The 21,647-nt window shown below is 37.1% G+C and overlaps 1 protein-coding gene across 2 annotated transcripts in view; it reads left to right on the top strand.

Annotated features, from left to right (window-relative positions):
* Positions 1-2,640: 2,640 nt before the first annotated feature.
* Positions 2,641-21,647, top strand: part of SPAG6 (sperm associated antigen 6) — a 73,552-nt gene continuing 54,545 nt past the window's right edge. For both annotated transcript variants that reach the window (XM_068538607.1, XM_068538615.1), the window contains exons 1-3: positions 2,641-2,665; positions 2,745-2,840; positions 20,264-20,430. In XM_068538607.1, coding sequence (XP_068394708.1) covers positions 2,641-2,665; positions 2,745-2,840; positions 20,264-20,430 — 288 coding nt within the window. The remainder of the gene's footprint in view (positions 2,666-2,744; positions 2,841-20,263; positions 20,431-21,647) is intronic.

Genomic DNA, 21,647 nt, shown 5'->3' on the forward strand with positions numbered 1-21,647 from the left:
TGAAGGAAAAGAAAACATGTCTGTTAAAATTAGTAAAATTTCTTTTAGGCATGTGCAGAATATATTCCCATGATAATGGGTTTTTCTGAATTCCCAGAGCAGATTTTTAAAGAGAAACAGAACAGGATTTTTAAACTGGCTTTATAATGTTGTCTTTTTTGAGTCTCATTTTCATAAAAAGATAAATGCAAAAATGATTTTGAAATTACATGTGATTAGCTTTATACAAAAGGGGGCAAAGGCTTCCACACAAATCTTTCTTGGAAACATTTTTGCAAGTTATTCAGATAATAAGTTTCATTCTCAATCAAATGTATAGTTTAATGTGTCAAGTACACTGTATATCTGTATTAAAGTCAGCTGGTACTTTAAGAAGAGTAATCTTAAATAGCACCTTTTCTTCCTTTTTTTTTTTTTAATTGACATATCCCTTTGAATAGTTTTCTTTCTCACTGCTTAACTGTTAGAGGTGTGTACGTCATCTTGGGGTATTCAACTAGCTTTGTAAAACAGAATGGTATTTTATTTTATAGTTAGTAAGTTGAAAAGTGAGTCAGAAAATATAGATTGGCTTTGTCAGTAAACGTAATCTTTCAGTTTTGCCATATCTTATATTTGAATTACTAACAATTCATTTATGTTTTACAATTAATCTGTTACAGTTCTCCATTTAATTTTAAGGATTTTAAAAAAGAAAGCTAGAATAAAGAGCAAAGATCTAGCTTCTTTAGTATGTCCAGTTTCAGATATAAAGTAGGAATTCTATATTGTGTTTCATCAGGAACAATACAGTTTAACCCACAGACACTGTTAATGACAAATACTCAGAATCTATAGTTAAAAATAATTTATATACCACTTGAACTTAAGTTTTCAAACTTTGCAAGGTTCCGTAAGTAGACTGTTATGTTTATAGGTTTAGCCTTTTTTTCACTATTGAGCTCTTATCTCAACACGTTTCAAGTAGAAAATACATAGTAAAAAGAATTACTAAAAATGGCAGCTGTAGTCACTTCGGAGTTTGAATTGTTAAAGGACTGAAACCAAATATGGAACCTTTTAGTTTTAAGGGGATTTCTTTTTTCACAATGCAACAAGGAACTGAAAATAAAATTACAGTGAAGGTGTATTTGCCATTTTAATTACTTGTTCAACTTGTCCCTCCCCCCCAATCTCTAAATTAGTACACACAAAAACTTTTAATTCTAAAGGACCTGTTTCCTTAGGGAAATGTGGAGATCACTGTTAAACTTTATGCCTCAGAGTTAAGTAAAGGGACTGTGGGTATCATTGGCTTCTGAACTCCGGAGCAAAAGACATACACCTGTTCCGGGGGTGGTAGGGACCCGGCTGTAAGTATTTAACATACTTACTCCTCTCTCTGATTGCTAGTCCATTCCACAACTATTTGGGGCTTCACAAAATACCAGGACTTTATCAGAGAGCTCAAGTCAGAGTGAGATTTGAAAGATTATTATATAGGACTCACCCCAGCTAAGTTTGCATGCTCTCTTCTATTAAAGAAGAGATATCAAGAGGTTTCCTGTCTTGGCACTACTCAGCAGCAGCTGTGACTATCTGCTCACTTGGCATCTGGCGAAATTGTAGTTTCTGATGGAGGAACATTTAAAGTTGACACCTGTCACTGAAACATTTGGTATACAGTTTTCAGACAAACTAGAAACCAGTAACAGACTACCTAACTTTTGTCAAAAGAAACCGGGTAAAGAATTAAAGTTATGTCAGCAAGGGAAGTCTGGTTAAGATAATTTCAATCAAGACTTTCCAGGTAAAGATTCTCTCAGTTTCTTTTGGAAATGTCCTTCAGCAACAGAATGAAGCCTAAATTTAAAAGACAAAGACAACATGTTTAAAAATCACATGAAAGTGAGGAAACAGCAAAGTTGGTAGTAATTTGGAGAAAGTCAAGGAAGACAGGACGTTTATCATATTGTTTCCTCGTCTGCTTTTCTCACTGAATCTCTAGGAGTGCTTATTAAATGTTTTCAATACAGTATAATTAAGTGTATGAACATAGTTGTCTTGACCCTCCAGGAATCCTGAAACCTGAAATGCCGGGTATATAAAAGCTGGACTAAAGGGGAAAACATTTGACTTTAAGGTTGTACTGACAGTAATGTATTTATCAGATTACACAGTGTCCTATGTGAGATTTTTCTCGACCGTCGAAGCCCAGGCGACTCCATCGCAGCACTTTGCTTGTCTCGCCGCACTTGGACCGGGTTTCTGGGCGCGTGGGGCTCCCTCCGGGTTCGGTCTGTGAAACTCCCTGACCTCCTGGCGGACGCCTGTGCCCACAGGGTGTGACCCTCGACGGCACACGGCTCCCCCGGCCGCCGAGCGAGCTCCGCACGTCGGAGGAGTCGCGCAGGCTGAGCTCCCTGGTGGACGCCAACCACGCACGGGGCGCCCGAGCACCGCGCCCTGACGTCACGCCCGGGATCGCCGTTGCCGTGAGAGGGCCGCGTTCCGGTTCCGGTCGGTTGCCCGGGAGACGCGGGTACACAGAGAGACCTGGCTCCCGTCGGAGTCCGAGCGGTCGCCGCGGTCGACCCCTCCGCGGACTCGCAGGCCGGGCGCGGACGAGCCGGGCGCCGCCGAGCTGGTGGCGAGGGCGCCATGAGTCAGAGGCAGGTGCTGCAAGGTAGGTCCGGGCGCCCCGACGGGGAGCGGCGGGGCCCGGGGGCCGCGGGCAGCGCGCTCCAGCGTGTCTCTCCCCGCAGTGTTCGAGCAGTACCAGAAAGCCCGGACCCAATTCGTGCAGATGGTGGCGGAGCTGGCGACCAGACCGCAGAACATCGAGACGCTGCAAAACGCGGGTGAGCCCTCACCTCGCACTCGCGTCGCCCCGCGCCCCGACCCCGCGTCCCTTGCTGCCCCGGCTTCGCCCCGCATCTCCATTCCTAGTCTCCCTGGGTCCTTGGCCCTGCCTCGCCCCTCACCCCGTATCCCCGGCCCCTCGTCGCCCAGTGTCCCCTGGCTTCGCCTCGCCCCGGGTCCCCGTCGCCCCGCTCCCCAGCCGGCTGAGCTGTTGGGGAGCGGCAGGATGGGGACGGGAGGACAGCGTCCCTAAATTCCTCCAACCCACCGCGGAGGCTGTAGAAGCGTTCGGTCTCTTCAGCGGGTCACGTTTCCAGATTGGTGTGAGAGGGACCCGACGTCCCTATTTCCATCTTTATCGCAACCAAGCACATGTCAGGTTGTCTGAGTCTACCCTAATCAGACCCATTTTATCCGGATGCCCTGCCTTTGATCACCTTCGACTTGACTTTCTCACACCAAAGGAATTCCAGAGCAGTTGACCCGTTATTTCTTGTCTTGCATTAGCGAAAGAGCAAAGATATGCTTGAATATTTTCCGAGAGGTTCCAAGTAGGCAGAGACCTAGCTTTGAGAAATCCTTATGGTGCTCTTATTACACGTCTCGATCCGAACTCATGTAGAATCTACAGGGAGAGGAAGAGTGTGTGCCTGTGTGTGTGATTTGCTTCTTATCTTTTAACATAAACAGAGAAGAAAATGGTGGTACACCCCCCCCAACTCTGTCTCTGTCTCTGATTAAGGATGATTCCACCACCATCTGAAGGTAGAATTTTATTGCTGCTGTGTCATGAGAAATCTTCAATTTATGGGATATGATCTTTAAAACTCATTAAATTAACACGGATTTGAAGAAAATTCAGAACATATTTTCAGGGCAAGAATGTTTAGACATAATGTTTACTCTGGGTTTCTTTGAGGGGAATTACTACTGCACCTAGCTGGCAATTTCTTTTGTCACTGGGAGGGATTCTGGTGTTTATTATTGCATGTTTTTATTTTGGGAGGCGGATGTATTTAGAATAGAGAAAGTGTATTTTGTAATCATTTTAAAAAACTTAATTTTGAGATAATTGTAGATTTACATGCTGTGGTAAGAAATAATATAGAGAGCTAATGTACCTCAAAACTGTAGTATATCACAACCAGAATACTGACATTGATAAAAATCCATCAGTTTTTTTTTTTCAGTTTTCCTTGTACTTTAAGTGTATGTGTGTGTTTAGTTCTATACAATTTTATACCGTGTGTATCCATCACCACTGTTGTCAAGATACTACTTTCATCACCACAAGGATCCCTTGTGATGCCTTTTTATAGCCACACCTACCTCCCTCTTGTTCCTAACCCTGGGCAACCACTAATCTGTTCTCCATTTTGAAAATTTCAGAGTTGATAGTCTTTTCCTCTACAGTTGTTTCATGTGAATTCGTCTTCTTTCTTCTGCACGTCTGTGTGTGCTTGTGTGCATGCACGTATACTCCTCAAAGTGCCCAGAACAGTGCTGGACACACAGTGTTTCATATGTACTGACCATGTTAACTTCATTAGAGCATATTACATTTTTTGAATGGGCTTATTTTTGGATTTTTTTTCCCTTTCAGTCCTACTCAGTGGCCTTCGTGAATGGACACTTGCTATTTACAAATATTTAATTTTCTGGACAGTATGTATACAGCTAAACTAAAACATGATTTCTTAAAAAGGGAAAATGACATTCTTTTATAAATTTGATACTGAAATATGGATGTACAGATAACTCTTAAGATACAGAATATCATGTTTTAGCGTAATAGTGACAGATTATCTCTTCCCATAAGTATACAATGTAGACTATATTGCGGAATTTAATCAATCCAAACAGGCTAAGTCATCACCAAAGTATAAGTGACTTAGATATGGCATTCTTAAGTAGCCACCTATTTCCACTTATGGTCTGGCTTATGAAGGAATGGAATACAAAAGGAATATAACTTAATGTTTTGAAGTTATCTGCACTTGACTAATATCTTGATGGAATGGTAAGATTTTTCTTTCCCCTGAGGAACTTATTTTAATGTATTTCACGTTATCTAAATTCAACTTAAGCACCCCTTTAATGACTTTAAATAGGGACAGATGAGTATTCTAATATATTTATTCTTTTAATTTAAAAAAACCCTGTAAGCTTTGTTATGAAAACTTCTCTTAATAGTCAACTTAACCATTTAAATGATTTATTTTTAAAACATCACCATGGATTTAAAAATGCTTTTGAATGAGCCACAATATTTGTACATAAAGTATATATTTTGATCAAGCTTTTTTTTTTTTTTTTTTTTTCAGTCAAGTGACTTCATTTTGGTAGCATAAGATACCAGTGCATTTTATTCCTGACTTTGACATACTGTCTGCATACCTGGGAGGGTTTTGTTTTATTTTCCCACTTGTCTCCCCTAATAAACTGTTTAAATATGTATTCATGGATCCAAAATAATGTGAAAAAAAGTTTCCATATAGGTATCATGATAAATCAGTAGTTCACTGGTTTAGAATTTTTAAATTCATTCAGTGTGAAAGGAATCTTAAAGTTATCAATGAAGTTTTATTTCATTTAAAATCTCTGATCTTTCTCATTGTGTTTTTGATGTGCTAATGAGAGAATCTGCTCTATTAAATATGTCCAAAGTAATTATAAAACAGTGTTGCAAGATATCTTCTTCAGAGTATTTGGACAAAAATAAGTTTGAGTTCCAATCAAAATTGCTACTAGAAAGAACTGTGTACAATGTGTCTATAACCTAGAGTTTTTTTTTTCCTCATTGAGATTTTGTTCCTTCTAAATCAAAAGGACATACATGAAAAGATTAAAAAGTTTAATGTCTGTTATAAAATCTCTTTATGCTCCCTCAAACCCTGTATGTTTGGGCCATTACATCTTGCAGCTATTTAAAAATGAATTTGGATACTTCCCCTCTTTGAATAATAACACATGACTTCAATGGTAGTGATAATACATCGTTGTACCAATTGTGGAATTTCAGCAATTGGTGGTGGTTGTTTAATTATAAAATATAAGAAAGGTGTTTTGTTGTATATTGGAGTACCAGGCCACTCTTTGGTTGTTTAGAAGGTCTTTTAAAATAAGCCAGTAAAAGCCCGAAGAACATGATTTTTAAACTGCTTAGCTGCACGAAATAAACTTCTTCTGAAGCAGCTATTTATATAAGAAAAGTGGGGGTAAAGTTTAAAATAATACTTTGTAATATTTTGCTTGTAACCTATATATAGCCAAACAGTAAACATGGCAAATCATAGTTATGCACATTTTCAGAAGAGTAGGAATAGAAAAGTTCGCCTATCTCTTTAAATATGCACCTGTATGAAGCTAATTTGCAAATTGAGGCAATTTATTTGGTTCATAATTCAAGAAAATAAGTAATATATGTTGACATAAAATGATTTTAAATTGCATGTGTCTTGGGCAGGGGGAAAATCTTCATATTAATGATCTAGAACTTCAATTTGCTATGAGAAGGAAAAGCCTGTAGTAAACATTTATAATGTATTTAAAACACATCCTGGGAGGTACATGTACAATACCATGATTCTCCTACAAAAACTGTTGTTCCAAAGGATATTAGAACTGAAAAGATAATTAGTAAAGCAACTTCAGAAAACTTAACGAATTATGCCCTTTAAATTTGATGTATTTGCCAATATAAAAGGAGTCTTATAGTTCTGAATGTACGATAATTAACTCAAAGCACTGACTTTTTTTTTTTTTTAAGGATAGGGTAGGGATAGAGGGCTTTTTTTTTTCTTTCTTTTTTTTTTCATATACTTAAGTGGAAAATGTTCCAGGGAACTATAAAAATTCTGAATTTTTATGCACCTACCAATATATCCTAAAAACAAGATTTTTCAGAATTTTATTCTGTGTCCCAAATCGTTGCTTCTACATGGACATTTATCTGTTTTGTTATCTAAGCATTAGTACATAAGTAGAAAATAATGCAACCAGGGCTGGGATCTCACTGTTTTCTTAGGAAAAGTTTGATGACTAAAAAGAAAAATCCAAGCTGTAGATAAACCTGTAAGAGTGGGTTTTTGAAATGGCAGATTGTGGGGTTACATTTTAATGTCACAGATTAAATGTTTTTGAAAAGTTATCTAAGTGTTTCCTAAAAGCACTTTACATTTGTTGAATGTTTTTTCAAGACCTTTGCTCCTCTGACTACTAGAACCTTTTCCTACACTTCTTTGCCTGATTAATTCCTACTCATTCTTTATGGCTCTGCTTAGATGTTGATTCCTCAGGGAAACCTTCCTTGAGCCCTCCCAGCGGGTTGAGTTTATTGATTTATCTTTCCCTGCTTCTAATATTTCTCTTTCATAGTCCTTATCACAACTGTAACGGTTTAGTTTCTGCTTTCTCTACCAGATGTAAATTTCATGCCTAGCATAATGCTTAGCATAGAACAGATGTTCAATATGTTTAAATAGAATGAAGGAAGGAGTAATTATTGTTCTAAGTGTTTTCACATCTCTTAGAAGATTAGATTCTTATAACAGCTCAGGAAAGTAGAGTAGGTATCTTCTTCACTGTGGTTAAAGCCCAAAGAAGATTGGATAATTGCCCTCATCACAAAGTGAGTTAGTGGCCAAACTGGGACTAGGACCTTTTTCTTAATTGCTGTCTGACCTTGTGCTCTTTCTGTGTTACCTCAGAGGTATCAGGAAACTATTCCTAGATGTTCTAGGAGTTCCAGATAAACCTCAGTGTTAACTGTTAAAACAAGTCATCTATTTAGGCCTTTGGGTACCAATGACTGTCCAGTAATTGTGCATAACTGCTTTTGAGGTCTCGTTGAGGACCATTATGGGATCTTGAGTGGAGGCCCAGATGCAGAGAACTAACTTTAATTGGTAAATACCTGGAGGTTTGAGGGAGTGGAAGTTGTATTTAGGGCTTAAACTGGCCTCAGAGCTCTAGAAGACTTTTTGGTTTCCTCTGGCTTCTAAGGAAAGTCTTATCAAACCAGAAGCTCTTTAAAATCACCTGGGGAAAGTGTGTAATCCACTGGAAGTTGAGAACCAATAGAGTACTTGAGAGAGTTGTTGGACTGAGACCTCCTGTTATCAGGAAGAGTGCCCAGGAGACTTCGTCAGGGCCCAGGGAGGCCAGCTGCCCTGTGATTGCCTGCCTGCTCTCCTGGGTCTTTTGAGAACATTTGAGGTGGAGTACAGTGAAGAGGGAGGCCCTTGATATTTGTTGGTTGGTTGAGGTGAATGCATACTCAACACTTCCCTTTGTTCTTTATTTAATCACACTTGGTGTGAAGGGCTTTTCTTCCATGTTCACTGGGGGCAGAACTTTGGGATTTCTACTGAGTAGATTTACTGGCCCTAGGAGAAATCCAGGGCCATACCTTGAGAAAACAAATTGGCCTTGTCTTGTAGTGGGTGGAATGGCCCATTTGAACACAAGTCAGACTTCCCTAATTTTCAAAGTGAAGTATTGGTTTTGCCATACACCCCAGTTTTCTATTATAAGGGTGGCTCAATTTTAAATTTATTGTTTATTCAAGTTCTGTTAAAAAATCTAGGTGAAAACAAATGATATTTGTGCTTGTGTATGTGTGCATGTGTCTCCAAAGGAAATGATCTCTCTCCACTTTTCCATATATTCTAAGTTGTATCTCTGTGTCAAGTTAGAATCACTATTATATTATGTAAGTAAACTAGATTACATTAGTTTTCTATAAAAATGTCTTTGTAGAATTAGTCTAATAATTCTAAAAGTCCCTCTTTTTTTTTTTTTGAGGGCTTATTTAAAAATAGATACTTAGACTTTCCCATAACTTTAAAAACCTATCATTGAAGATGTCCATTTTGCTGTTAAATTTTTTAATACAAAGGTATACTCTTTTATTCAACCAATCTTTTATTAACTATTATGTTTCAAGCCAGGCCTAGGTATGATTTCAGGAAAAAAAAAATTTGTTCCTGCTTCCTTTTATTTCACAAAGTGGTTCTCGTTCTACTTTTGCTGCCACAAAACTCAGTGCTATGTTCAGAGTTCAGCTGTAGCAACTATCACTATATTTCTGATTTAAAAAATAACCAGCCCCTGTCTCCACTCCATGGCTCTTAATTATTATCTTTGTATCCATATCTTTTAGAGTAAACTATCTCAAAAAAAAGGTAAACTAGGTAGAGTATGATTCAAGCAAAGAATTTCATCTGAAGATAGATTTTTGAACTGATTGCCTTTCAAAAGTTTCTTCTTCAAATATTACCCATGAAACCTCTTGGAGCAGACAGTCCTTTTAGAACTGTCCTCTTTATTCTCTATACTGACCCCATTCCTAAACATTCCAATCTTCTCCAGGAAGATGGGTGTAATAGGTATATATTGTAAAAGAGAAAACACATTGACAGAAGAAGACAGAACTAATTTAAAATTTGCAGCTCTCTAGAAGACTTTAAATTAAAATAGAATTATATGTATGTGGGGTGGTTTTAGGTGAGGGGATAGTTTAAATGACCCATTTGAGTTCCTTAAAGCTTTATGAATTTATGATGATGACACTTATGTACCTGACCTCGTGTACCTAAAAAAAGAACTATGAACACATGTTATCCATTTTGTTATTTTAACTAAAATTTACCTAAAAAGAGAAAATTGCACATTAATTTTCAGAGTTTGTTCGTTCATCATTCAACAAACATTTACTGAGTGTCCAAGTGCCAGATGCATGCTTAGATGCTGATCATGCAAAAATAGCAGGCATAGACTCTGCCCTTAAGGAGCTTATTTGCTAATGGAGAGATATATAAATACATACTTTTTGATAAGTGTCTGATATATAGACATATGGAACACATGTGAAGGGTAACCTAACCAAGTTTTAGGAATGAGGGGTGCTGGTCATGGGAGGCTTTTAGGAGGAGGTGTTATCTGTGCTGAATTTCTTAGGAGTTAGCTAGACGAAGAAATGGGAGAGGAGAACTGCATTTGGGTAGAGGGAACATTATGTGTAAAGGCAAATAGGCAAGAGAAAAGATGGTACTTGATAGAAAAGGCAGATGTTTAGGTATGGCTGGAACTTCTTGGGTTAATAGGACAAGAGAGAGGCAAGTCAGTGGCTGGAGAGGAAAACAGCCCTAATTATGAAGGACCTCATCTGAAGTTTGGATTTATCCTAAAATTGATAGAAAGCCATTGAAAAGTTTTAACTAGAGGGATGGAGGGATTCATTTGTGTTTTAGGGAGATGATTTTCACAGTAGTGTGGAGAATAGATTGGAGGGGATTGAAACAGGATCGGGAAGACCAGGTATCCAGTTTTGCTATAGCAGTCATGCTGGATAAGAGATCTGCCAGACTTGTGACTTAGTAGAAGGGGGCTGGCAGGGGCAGGTGAGGGGAGAGAGGAGTTCAAAATGACTCCAAGGAAAACTCTAATTCGAAAAGATACATGTACCCTAGTGTTCATAGCAGCATTATTCACAATAGCCAACACATAGAAGCAACCTAAATGTCCATAGACAGATGAATGGATAAAGAAGATGTGGTATATATATACAATGGAATATTACTCAGGCATAAAAAAATAATGAAATAATGCCATTTGCAGCAACATGGATGGACCTGGAGATTATCATACTAAGTGAAGTAAGCCAGGCAGAAAGACAAATACCATATGATACCACTTATATGTGGAATCTAAAATATGATACAAATGAACTCATTTACCAAACTACAAAACAGAAACAGACTCACAGACATAGAAAACAAATTTATGGTTACCAAAGAGGAAAGAAGAGGGTGGAGGAGGGATAAATTAGGAGTTTGGGATTAACAGATACAAACTACTATATATAAAATAGATAAACAACAAGGTCCTACTGTATAGCACAGGGATACACACACACACACACACACACACACACATATCTGAATCACTTTGCTGTATACTAGAAACTAACACGACATTATAAATTAAGTGTAGTTCAATAAAATTGTTTTTAAAAATTGTTACAGCCCTCCAACTGGCAGAGGGTCCAGTACAACATAGGCACTCAATAAATGTTGAAACAGCTTTGGAATGGCAAACTTGTTGCCTGATGAAAGGCAGTCCTTCATGCTTTCACAATAAAATGACTTTTAGAAAGAAACAAAGAACCAAACAAAATGACGCCAAGGCTTCTGGTTACTTAGGCAAATTAGCACTCTTCATTAATGGAGAAGGGATACAAACAGCACAGGGAAATGGAGATTTCACTCTGTAACAGTGCTGAGGTTAAAGTGTGTCTGGGAGATCTATGTGCCAGTGACTCTGGTAAGCAGTTTGGATAGATAGGGCTCTGGGGCTCAGGAGAGAGATCTGAAATGAAAATAAAGGCTTGGATATGTGGAACTTACATGTTCATTTGAAAACTATGTTAAAAGCCCATTTTATATTTCTTCACGTAACTATAAACACGTAAGTTCTAATCATTTTTATCTGAAGTGTCATGTAAATTGAACTTGCCATAACTTTTATGCTCTACATACTCACTCAGTATAAATCTCACATATAGACGGTGGTGGCAGTGACCTAGTCAAGAGTCACAGTTGCACTGGACAAATCAATGGAATTTAGGTTTAATACAGTAATCATGGAAGAGACACAGTAACGTTAATGGCAGAATCATGTGAATTCAACAGATGGTATGCGTTCTAAACCTAGCACAGAGGCCAGTTTTCATTGGTAAATGGGCTGACTGACATTGGAGAAATAGGAGGGCATAGACTCCCAAGCTATAAATAGCATCTACCTAGTAGGATTTTAATGAGGATTAATGGGTTAATATTTGTAGATTTTTTTAGAGGAGTGCCTGGTGATGCTCTAGAAGTATATGTTAAATAAGTGAATACATACTGTGCTTCCTTGCTGGCTGCCAGTGAGAGGGTCAGTGATCTCTGTCTCATCTTCCTCTCACCCCTCCCCACTCAACAGTGACATGTCAGGTGTGGTAGTCCTTCACTCACAAATGACTGAATTGACAGTGAATCACCAAACAAAATTCAGAGGATACTACAGTTAATGAGAATAAATTTAAAAGGAGAAAATATATTACTCTTGATCATAAGAGTTTCTTGAATCATTTATGATTACAATTGAATTTTATGTAAAAAAGACTATATATACATTTTGTGATTCATTCTGACCATTTAAATAAATTATAAGGCTCTTTGTGTGTTGTAAGGGATATAACACCTAAAACCATAATTGACTTTATAGTTATGGCAGTGAAAAAGTGTTTCACAGAAAGCAAGACAAATAGATATGTGATACCAAAATTTACTAATTCTTAATCAAATGAAGGAATAGTGGCCAGAGGTATATAATCATAGAGGATGAAAGAAATCAAATCAAGGCCTGAAAATTCTTCTCTAAAGAAAAGCAAGGGAGGAACACAAATATTTTCAAGTGAAAAATGACCAGTGAAGGAAAACGAGAACATGCTTTAAAACTCATCAGTGTCATAAAACTTGCTTCAGTAAAAATATAGACATGTAAATGTAATAACTTGTTATAGAAATAAAAAAACTAAAATCAGAGTAAAGCTGATGAGTGTAATTGGAATTACTCTGTGATAGGAGAGTAGGTAGTGCTTGTAATAGTAAAAATCCAAGTGGATAGTGGTCTCTAGAGTCAAGACCACAAAGTGTTTCAATAAGAGTTAGATGTGCGTTCAGAACTGTGCTAGGTAATTTGAGAAATAGAAGAAAAGTGTAAAACATAAGCACTGCTCTAGAGATGTTCATTATTATACTGAGGAGGTAAGATATTTATTCACATAAAATAGAGAACCACGTAAATATCAAGGATGGCTACTGTGCTTTGCACAACTTCGGGAGTGCCGTTTATATCATGATCTATGTGAATGGCATCCCCTGGATTTGTGCAGTATGCAGCCTGCCCAGCCATACATGGTGGGCCTGGGAATTATTCAGAGTCTTCATTTTCATTTATTTATTTCCCTGAGAATGAGTAGTGCAAACAATAAAGCTCCCCATAGCTTCCCATTTCTCTTAGAACAACATCACAGAAATCTTCATTTAACCTATAGCTAAATTTATCTGGCCCCAACCAACCTCTCCAGCTTTACCCCTTGCTGCGTCACCCCTCCCACTTTACGTTTCAGACCAGTATAGATTTATCATGGCTTCTTCAACAGTCTGCAACAATCATGCATCCCTTGTCCAAGCCAGAAACTGGGAAGTATCGGTGATTCCTCCGTCTTCTTCACAATAATCAGTTTGTCTTTTAAATATCTCCTTAGACCTTTCACTTTTCTCTTTCCCTTTTGCCATTACTATACTCCAGGCTATCTTCGCATCTGGCCTAGGTTCCTATAATAGCTTCCTAAGTGGTCTTCTCTCTTTTCATCCTTTCTCCCCAGTGTAATCAGAGTGGTCCTTCTTTACAGAGTGCAAATCTGATCTGTCACTGCACTGACATTAATGCTCAGATTAAATTTAGAATACTTAAAACAGTTCATTGGACTCTTCAGGACTTTTGTCTCTGTTAATCTCAGCCTTCTTTCTCCAACTCCTCTGTCCTCTCTCCTCTCTTGTACTAAAGTCAAACTGTATTCTCAGTTTTGTCATCATATCAAACTCTTTTTGGTTCTGGGCTTCATTTATACAGTTTCTTCTGGTTGGAGTTCTCTCCAATCCCTACGCCTTCAATTTTTTCAGCAGACAATCTGCCTGAGAGCCTTCAGATCTCAATTTAGATGTCAGTTAGCCTTTGCACCTTCCCTCTGTCCCTCAAAGTCTGGGTTAGATGCTCTGCTGTGTTTTTGCAAAGCATCCTCTACTCCTTTAGTTGCACACATCATAAAGTGTTGTTTATCTCTCATGACTCCTTTATGAGTTCCTTGAGGTCAGGGACCATTGTGTTTTAACACCTTGTAGATTCTTAATATTTCTTAAATGAGTGGTGAATGAGCTATTCATTCCATAGTAATTCTAAAATACATCGTAGAAAAGGCTCAATTTGTGGGGCCGTGCGACCTTAAATATTTCTCCATTACAGTGTAAGGTACTGATTGATTAATGAGTCATCTATGTTAATAATAATAAAATGTTGATGAAAAATATGGTCAACATAGGGAATTGATTCCTTTAGAGCACTTTTATTTATCAAGCATCCAACTGGTGTTTATTTTGTCCTAGCTAATCTTCCTAGCACTTTAGAAATTTTAGCTCATTTTAATTCTCACAACAGCTTTATAAGGTGGTCCTAGAATTTGTCACCATTTTACAAATGAGGAAACTGAGACACAGAGTGGTTAAGTAATCTCGCTGAGGCCCCACAGCCAGGAAGTGGCAGAGCCCAGATTTGAACCCAAACAATCTCCCTCCAGATACATGCTATTAACCGCCTCAGTCTGTTGTCTCTCAGCATAGGCAGTCATGTACCAAGTAGGGCAAGATTCCTTCTATTTCTAAAGCACGAAGTTTCTTTCATATTTTAATTGAGCCCCAACAGAATGCCTGAGTAACGTCGATGGTTAAGGGTGAATCCTTTGCTGAGTATTGGTTAACTGTATGCAGAAATCACTTCTTCCAAAACTTGAATGAACTGTAGTAGCAGTTTCATAGTAAATGGATACATGGAAAGTAGTTTTAGATTAAAATAAAACATATTGTTTGAGTTTAAAATTTTAAAGCTTTGTAAAATTTATAACAAGTCTTTAACATATTTTATGTTTGTGATAATTTTGAATAAAATTGGAAAGTAAAAAATATTCATTTTAAGTCTAAAAAAACAAGGAGGGGCCTCAAAGTACACTATCAAGAGAGTGAAAAGACAGCTCACAGAATGGGAGAAAATGTTTGCAAAGCATATATTTGATAAGAGCTTAATATTTAGAATATATAAAGAACTATAACCACCACCAACAAAATATCCACTTCAAAGATGTGCAGAAGATTTAAATCAATTATATTTCTTCAAAGAAGATAAATAGACAATAAACACATGAAAAGTAGCTCAATATCACTAGTCATTGGAAAATGCAAATCAAACCATAGTGAGATACCCCTTTCCACCCATCAGGATGGCTGTTATAAACAACAACAAAATATTGGTGAGGATGTGGGGAAATTGGAACTCTTGTAATTTGCTGGTGGGAATGTAAAAGGGTGCCATCACTGTGGAAACAGTTTGGTGGTTCCTCAAAAAGTTAAGCATAGAATTATCATTTAGTCCAGCAATTCCACTCCCAGGTATATACTCAAAAGAATTGAAAGCAGGGACTCAAATGGGTATGTGTACACCACTGTTCACAGCAGCATTATTCACAATAACCTGAAGGTGGAAACAACCCAAATGTCCATCAACACATGAATAGACAAACAAAATGTATATATATACAATGGAATATTATTCAGTCTTAAAAAGGAATGAAATTTCGATACATGCTGCAATACAGATGACCCTTAAAAACATTACGCTAAGTGAAAGAAGCCAGATGAAAAAGAATAAATATTGTATGATTCCACTTATATGAAGTATCTAAAATAGGCAAAATAATAGAGATAGAAAACAGAATAGAAACTATTACAGGCTGGGGGTAGGAGGAAATGGGGAGTTATTGTTTAAATGGTATAGAGTGTCTGTTAGGAATGATGAATAAGTTCTGGAAATGACAGTAGTGATGGTTGCACAACATTATGACTGTACTTAATGCCACTGAATTGTACACTTTAAATGGTTAAAGTGATCAATTTAATGCTATGTATATTTTACCACAATTAAAACAAAACAAGACAAAACAAAAAAGTAACCAGGGCAACCAGAAATCTTTACTATGACTTAAATGAACCCAAAGAATTGTTTTTAATGGAACAAAGTTGAGATGTTAAATATCTTTATAAAACACCTCAGATTGAAGTAATATCTATATAAATTATACACATGTAATATGAGAATGAGTTTTTTTTTTGTCTTTAGAAATGTTTGACCTTTTTTTCCTGACTTACATATGCAATTGGCGTGCAAAATTAAAGTGATTAGGCCTATGTTGTATTAAAAGGAATTAAGGGAAAGAGTGGTGATTATTTTGAGGCTATTCTATAATCTCTTCCACTAGATTATTAGTTTTTTGAGAGCATGAACTGCCTTTACTCATGTATGAGGTCCTATTTCTTGCCACTCGGTAAACCTTGATCTATTTTTTGAATGAATGATGGTGGGTAGGATTAGCGAGGTTGTTTTTATTTTTGTTTTTTGCAAAACTGGATTACAATGTAAGTATTAGAAGCAGTGTCTCCAGTATGGCACTGGAACAAGAAATACAGAAAAGAAACTCAAAGCTATAAAGTTGGGGGTGGGGAAGATTGTAAAGATTTAGCCTGTAGGTTAAATTTCAGAAACATTTTCACACCATTTAATCAATTTGTATAGAGAAAACAGAATTGTTTTATAGATATTAGAGTATAATACAGGAATAATTTTTACTAATAGATATAATATTGGGTTGGCCAAAAAGTTTGTTTGGGTTTTTGTGTAAGATGTTATGGAAAAACCCAAACGAACTTTTTGGCCAACCCAATATTAGCTAGTACGTGTTGGCTCCTTTAGTGGAGACCCTAATGAGTCATTAGCTGCTCACTAGAGACCTTGTCTATCAGATATTGTAGCGGTAATTCAGACTGTTGTAACTTATGGACTCTACATTTTCATGCATTCACTCACCAAGGATCAATCACCATGAATTCCTAATGGACAGACAAGTAAGGAAAATTTTCTTTTTATGTTATATATGCTTCTCGTTCCCTCGTTTCTTCCTTCCTCCTTTCCTTCCTTCCTTCCTCAGTTCCTTTTGCATCATTATCTGTATATCTAGGACAAACCTGCAATTAGAATAACAAAGTATGCTTAGCCTATGTAAGAGCTAAAAACATGTCCCTGGGGATTGAGGACTATGAAGCACTAAGAGGCAATTCAAGGACTAGAAATTTGGGGCAATATTTTCTCTAGTAAGAATGACCTTATTATTATTTTTTTTAAAGATTTTTTTTGATGTGAACCCTTTTTATTTTTATTTATTTTTTAAAATAAATGTATGTATTTATTTATTTATTTTTGGCTGCATTGGGTCTTCGTTGCTGGGTGTGGGCTTTCTCTAGTTGCAGTGAGCAGGGGCTCCTCTTCGTTGTGGTGTGCGGGCTTCTCATTGCGGTGGCTTCTCTTGTTGCAGAGCACGGGCTCTAGGCGCACGGGCTTCAGTAGTTGTGGCACGAGGGCTCAGTAGTTGTGGCGCGAGGGCTCAGTAATTGTGGCACACAGGCTTAGTTGCTGATGTGGACCATTTTTAAAGTCTTTATTGAATTTGTTACAATATTGCTTATGTTTTGTTTTGTTTTTTTGGCTGCGAGGCACGTGGCATCTTAGCTCCCCGACCAGAGATCAAACCTGCACCCCCTGCATTGGAAGGCAAAGTCTTAACCACTGGACCGCCAGGGAAGCCCCAGAATGACCTTATTTAAACATATTTTAAACGGAAACTTTAGCTTTTACTTTTATAGATTCAGAGATTTAAAATTTTTCAAAATTCTTACTCTCTGAACAAAGGAATATGATAGAGCAGAAGCATCTGCATAGAAGTCTAACTTTGATTTTGAATACTGGAGTAGAAGGAAAGGAATTGTGTGTCATTTTATTGACCTTATTTTTCCTGGGCCAGATGCAGTAGAAAAAGGGAGGAGAAAATATACAAAGCAGAAAATTCCTTTGAGTATATGGACAAGTGAAATACATCTTTGGGGGTAAAATATCTTATTGCTAAAACGGCAAACTGAAAATATCCAACATTGGGAGACTTGTGGTGTGTTAGCTAAATATAGTAACTAATAATAAATAATAATATAATAAGAAATATTATAAACTCAGACAGATAAATTAATTCTTCAAATTCATAACATAAAAGTTCAGAGTTCTTGCAGTCTAATTCAAAATTCTAGGTTGAATAACCCAGTATGGATTGATTTTCCATTTATATTTCAAAAGACAATAAGCCACTGCCTTCACATAATTATATCAAGTGAGGAGAAAAGGAAATACCTGAATCATCAGGGAAAAATAACATGAAACATATTTGTGATTCTCTTAAAACCATTCTGAGCATCCTCATTAATGTATTTATTATGAAACTTTAAATATATGTTAACAAATTTAGCTTTTCTCTTTTAGAGTATTGACTTGTTTTATTTAAAATGGTGCATATTTATTATAAAAAATATCAAGTTATACTCAAGAACAAAAACAAAAAAACCAACCCAATTAAAAAATGGGCAAAGGACTTAAATGGACAGTTCAACAAAGAAGATGTACAAAATGACCAATAAGCACATTCGCCATCACTAGTGATAGGGAAATAAAAATCAAACCACAAGGACATACCACTTCAAACCTATTAGGATGGTTATTCTAAAAAAAAATAACAAGCGTTGGTGAGGATGGGGAGAAATTTAAACACTTGTACTTTGACGGTGGGAGTGTAAAATGAGGTAGCCTCTGTGGAAAGCAGTCTAATGGTTCATAGCTAGTGGTGATGATTGCACACCATTGTAAATGTGTTTAATGCCTCTGAATTGTACACCCCAAAATGGTAAAAATGGTAATTTTTATGTTATGTATATTTTACCACTGTTAAAAAACTTAAATTGAGTAATAAAGCAACTACAAAGAAGAGATCAACAAATTGTTTTAGATTGAACTTTCTAGAAGGAACCCATGTTAATGTTTGGTAGTCATTCTAATACCTTATTCTGTGCATTAAACTTTTTGTTGTGATATATTACAGAAATCATCTCTATAAAAAAGTATAGAGAATAATATAAACAACACTTATGCACATGGACATGCTGATTTGTTTAACATGAGCTGTGGCCTAGGCCTGAGGAGGGGCCTAGGCACACTGTGTGTGCCTGCAAAGTTAACCAGCCTGAGTGGGATGCAGACTTGCAACGGTGGCCTTCTGTAAAATCATCTAACCAAACCAACTTAGATGTAAAAATGATCACTAAAGGAAATTGGGAACTGCGAAAAGCCACAGGTCTCATCATTAAATGTTTCTGTGATAAGCATCATTATTCTCTGCTTATGTTATTTGGTAGTACTATTTATCTTATTTTGGTCTAATCCTAAATGTTATTGTAAATGTTTTCCTTTTATTTCTATTTCACATGTTTCTGGATATAACATTATAAAAGAATATTGGTAATATGTATTTGCTTTTATAGGTCACTGGGGTATGTTTTTAAAGAAAAGATGTAATAACATCAAGTTGAATAGCCTGCTGTAAATTAAGTTTAGAAAGTCAAGTTTCTAAACTTGTTCTAGTTTGAACTCTCTCTGTCATTACCTTTTTTGTAATCTTAGACTAAAACACCATCATTAAAGCACAAATAGCAGTTGACTATTTTGCATATTTTATAGTAAGGCAAAGTTAATACAGAGTTGGAAGTATCCAGTAAAAAGGCCCAAATGCAATCATTTTTCCCCACCTCCTCAATTTTCCATACATATTACTTATTTAGTAAGTATCGATAAAGAATGTCTGAATTTCTAACCTTGCTCCACCCTTGTGTGAGGATTTCCCTAACCTTTCTCAGCCTCCATTTCCACATCTGTAAAATAGACATGATAATAGGGCTTACTTCCTAGGTTTGTTATGAGAGTTCAGTGAATTAATATGGCAAATAAGTTCTTAATATAAGCTACTTTTATTATTGTTGTTGTTATGATGGTATTCCTACTATGTATTCAAGCCTAGAATGAATATTATGAGAGCTAGTATTGTGACTTATTTATTTGGAGGTAATGTCAGAAATCTGAATTTGCAGCCCTTTATGAATGGGAGGCCCTAGCCAAATGGCCCTCCTAGCTCACCTAGCCCTGAAGTAAAGTTCAGCTGGAATCAGAGAAAAAACCATCGGAAGACTTGATTGAGAGGAAAGGACTGAACTGAGCCCTGAAAGATAGGATGTGCAAAGGTTGTGTGGGAGGGACCCAGCTCCCCAACACCTGCCTCCTTGCCACGTGCTAGGTAGGCATTCTACTCTGTGCTTTACAACCTCTCTCTGCGTTCATGACGTCACGCAGCTAGTGTTTTCCAAATCAGGGATTTAAACTCTGGTTCTCCAAAGCCTTTCTTATTTCCATGCTAAGCTGCTACTTTGCTAATTACAGGTTGTATTATTCTGTGCCTTAGCCAGTTAGATGCTGCTTAATATCCCATTAGTTTTTAGTGGATGATTTTGTTGTTGTTGTTTTACTGATATATTCCCCTGAATTTTCCTATCTGCGTATATGCTGAATGGTATGCTTGCCTTGTAATTTAAAATTTGCTGATTTCTGTTTTCTCATAACTTAGGTGTAATGTCTTTGCTGAGGCCTCTTCTTCTGGATGTGGTCCCAACAATTCAACAGACTGCTGCTTTGGCTTTGGGGAGACTGGCTAATTATAATGATGACCTAGCAGAAGCAGTCGTGAAGGGCAACATTCTTCCACAGCTTGTTTATTCATTGGCAGAACAGAATGTAAGAATTTTTAAAAACTAAGTTATATGTTTTTTTGTTTGTTTGTTTTGGATTTTTAAAAAAATTGATAGTTTGGGTACAGTTGCAAGTTTGTAGGCATAGAATTATTAGGATGTTAATACAACCTTCAATTCTTTGAACTACATGTAATAATACTTTTAGGGTGTTTTACTTTGGGGCTGATAGGCAGCTTTTCTCCATTACTGTTAATATAAGGAGAAAACATATTACAATTTTTAATGGAATTATACATAAAGCAGTATTTCTCAACATGGGTTTATTCAAGTTATAGGATCAGTCTTAGAAAGGTGTATGGAGCCCTGGGCAAATAAGTTATATACAATGGTGAAATCTGGTTAATGGACAATGTAAGAGACAGCTCTGAAGCAAGGGGGAGAGAAGCATCCAAAAGGAAGGAGAATGCATTTAACGGAAGGTTTGACAAAGCATTTTTTTCCAAGTATGCAAGCATGTCAGCCCCTTTAAGGGCCATATAAGAGTGCCGCCATTGTTTTTTTCATCCTGTCTGGTTCCCTCTATGTTTCTAACAATAGTTAAGGATCTTCCTGTACATAGGGTCTTGGACTGTTCATTCCATCCTGCTAGTTTATCATAACCTAGGGATGTATCTTTCTTGACGTGTCTTTAAGATTAAATTCCTATTTGTTGTAACCAAAGGACAAAAAATACAATTTAAAAAATGGGGGGACTTCCCTGGTGGTGCAGTGGTTAAGAATCCACCTGCCAATGCAGGGGACACGGGTTTGAACCCTGGTCCGGGAAGATCCCACATGCCACGGAGCAACTAAGCTTGTGCGCCACAACTACTGAGCCTGCGCTCTAGAGCCCGCGAGCCACAACTACTGAGCCTGTGCGCCTAGAGCCCGTGCTCTGCAACAAGAGAAGCCACTGCAATGAGAAGCCCGTGCACCACAACGAAGAGTAGCCCCTGCTCACCACAACTAGAGGAAGCCCGCGTGCAGTGATGAAGACCCAATGCAGCCAAAAATAAATAAAATCAAATCTTAAAAAAAAAAACCCCAAACATAATGAGATAGCACTCTACCTACTAGGATGGCCATAAAAAATAAGAGAAAGAAAAAAAGGAAAATAATAATAAAAGTGTTAGTGAAGATGTGGAGAAGTTATGTAAAATCGTGCAGCTGCTATGGAAAACAGTTTGGCACTTCCTCAGCAAGTTAAACACAATTACCATA

This window comes from Eschrichtius robustus, chromosome 1, assembly GCF_028021215.1.
Source record: "Eschrichtius robustus isolate mEscRob2 chromosome 1, mEscRob2.pri, whole genome shotgun sequence".
In the NCBI taxonomy this organism is placed as follows: domain Eukaryota; kingdom Metazoa; phylum Chordata; class Mammalia; order Artiodactyla; family Eschrichtiidae; genus Eschrichtius; species Eschrichtius robustus.